The sequence below is a fragment of the Cydia fagiglandana genome, chromosome 15, assembly GCF_963556715.1.
Source record: "Cydia fagiglandana chromosome 15, ilCydFagi1.1, whole genome shotgun sequence".
NCBI lineage: Eukaryota > Metazoa > Arthropoda > Insecta > Lepidoptera > Tortricidae > Cydia > Cydia fagiglandana.
This window is the reverse complement of record NC_085946.1, coordinates 13765628-13768208: the sequence shown is the minus strand read 5'-3', so window position 1 is coordinate 13768208 and position 2581 is coordinate 13765628. Positions and strand designations below refer to the sequence as shown.

The window sequence follows — 2581 nt, the reverse complement described above, 5'->3', positions numbered from 1 at the left end:
AAAAAGTTCACAGACGCGTGTCTCAAGCGAATGGCACTCGCGCTCGCAGTGGTCCCAACCGGTCCGAGATATCGTGTCCGTGAGCAGTGTCTATGTGTGCGTTGCTCGAGCGCGCTTTGTATGTAGATTGATTTCTGTACTTATATGTTTTGTGCTTTAACACGTTCGCTGCGATATAAGGCTTAAAAACCCGATGCATGTACTCCCACTCTGTGCGGAGGCGAGAAACGGTGAACTTCCCCTGGTGCGGCGGCTGTATAAGGAGTGTGATGATTTCAATAAATAATATTAAGTTTTGGAGTAATTTGTTTAGATTACTTTTTAAGTAGGGTAGGATAATAACACTGTAATACTAACTACCGGCCTCCCACTCAATAAACAGTGGGGAGAAGAGGTAAAAACCAGTTGTCCGGATGGACGAGCGTCAGTCGTTGTCGAGCATTAGCCAAGTAAAGTTCTGGGTAGTATCTCTCAAGCAGATAATCTGTGTTATAAGTACTAGAATAAGTGTCACTATTAGGTAATGGTATCTATGTATCTGTAAAATAATAATAAACGTAATTAAATAAAGTGTGCTGATTGTGAATCCTGGCGTTTTAATCACAATTCAGAAGAAGGGATAAAGAACCGTAAGTAAAAATCGTCACTAAGAAATTAGTATTGTTGAAAGAATTAAATTTATGGTAAGTATACTAATAACTCACGCTTAAATAGAGATAAAATGCGGCCACTGTAAATGATTTTGATAATAACTTTTGGATTTTGTTTGAGGATATTTTTTTTTTGTTGTTGTTGTATTTTAACCATATGCGGACATGTGTGCTGTACAGGCTAAGTATACCTGATATCGGCCACATGGATCATGCACCTTTCTACTGTACGCTGTACATGTTCATATATTCTCGTAGTTTATGGTATCACGTATTTTTGATAGAAGTCAGTAAGGCTGATACTAGCCGTGTGTCCCTTGTGTTTGTGTACTCGTATGATTTTATAGTACCACGTGTGCGGTACAGGCCCAGCGTGCCTGATACCAGCCGCGTGTACCATGTTTTATTTACCTGTATGATTTTATGCTACCACGCGTGTGGTACAGGCCCAGCGTGCCTGATACCAGCCGCGTGTGCCATGTTTTATTTACCTGTATGATTTTATGGTACCACGCGTGTGGTACAGGCGCAGTATGCCTGATACCAGCCGCGTGTGCCATGTTTTATTTACCTGTATGATTTTATGGTACCACGCGTGTGGTACAGGCGCAGTATGCCTGATACCAGCCGCGTGTGCCATGTTTTGTTTACCTGTATGATTTAATGGTATGTGTGCGGCACAGGCCCAGTACGCCTGATACCAGCCGCGTGTGCCATGTTTTGTTAACCTGTATGATTTTATGCTACCACGTGTGTGGTACAGGTGTAGTATACCTGATACCAGCCGCGTGTACCATGTTTCGTTTACCTGTATGATTTTATGCTACCACGTGTGTGGTACAGGTGTAGTATGTCTGATACCCGCCGCGTGGGCCATGTTTTGTTTACGTGTATGATTTTATACTACATGTGTGGTACAGGCTAAGTATGCCTGATATCAACCGTGTGTGTCATGTGTGTATATAGTATGTATGTGGTACTACATGTGTGGTACAGGCTAAGTATACCTGATATCAACCGTGTGTGTCATGTGTGTATATAGTATGTATGTGATACTACATGTGTGGTACAGGCTAAGTATGCCTGATATCAACCGTGTGTGTCATGTGTGTATATAGTATGTATGTGATACTACATGTGTGGTACAGGCTAAGTATGCCTGATATCAACCGTGTGTGTCATGTGTGCATATAGTATGTATGTGATACTACATGTGTGGTACAGTCTAAGTATGCCTGATATCACCGTTGTATACCAGTATTGCCAATGATATCCGGCCCAGAGTGCTGTGATGGCTAGTATGCCATCTATACTCAGACCAGAGTGCTGTAATCTCAGCCCAGAGTGCTGTAATCTCAGCCCAGAGTGCTGTAATCTCAGCCCAGAGTGCTGTAATCTCAGCCCAGAGTGCTGTAATCTCAGCCCAGAGTGCTGTAATCTCAGCCCAGAGTGCTGTAATCTCAGCCCAGAGTGCTGTAATCTCAGCCCAGAGTGCTGTAATCTCAGCCCAGAGTGCTGTAATCTCAGCCCAGAGTGCTGTAATCTCAGCCCAGAGTGCTGTAATCTCAGCCCAGAGTGCTGTAATCTCAGCCCAGAGTGCTGTAATCTCAGCCCAGAGTGCTGTAATCTCAGCCCAGAGTGCTGTAATCTGTGTCAGCTCAGGGCGCTGAGCATATTGGACACAACATTGCACAATCTTAAAGATAAGTATAATTGACTTTTATATTCATATTATAACAAACCTAACTTAAGACGAAAGATAAATAAAGAGAGTATAATTGATCATACACAAATGAATGAATGAAAAGTTTTGCTAGCAATATACATATTACGTAATAGCTGTGCATGTCCCGTGGCTTTTAATATAGTTGACACTAGTAATTACTCGTTTGATTAAGTCGTGAACTTAATTTTATAATACATATATTTTT

General features: G+C 42.0%; 1 protein-coding gene across 1 annotated transcript; it reads left to right on the top strand.

Moving 5' to 3' along the window:
• Positions 1 to 1941: 1941 nt before the first annotated feature.
• LOC134671604 (keratin-associated protein 10-7-like) lies at positions 1942 to 2367 on the top strand. Its single transcript, XM_063529463.1, has one exon. The coding sequence runs from the start codon at positions 1942 to 1944 to the stop codon at positions 2365 to 2367; it is 426 nt and encodes a 141-aa protein (XP_063385533.1).
• Positions 2368 to 2581: the final 214 nt, after the last annotated feature.

Excerpts from the sequence above, each read along its gene's own strand:
- LOC134671604 (XM_063529463.1), top strand. The coding sequence starts at position 1,942 with ATGGCTAGTATGCCATCTATACTCAGACCAGAGTGCTGTAATCTCAGC.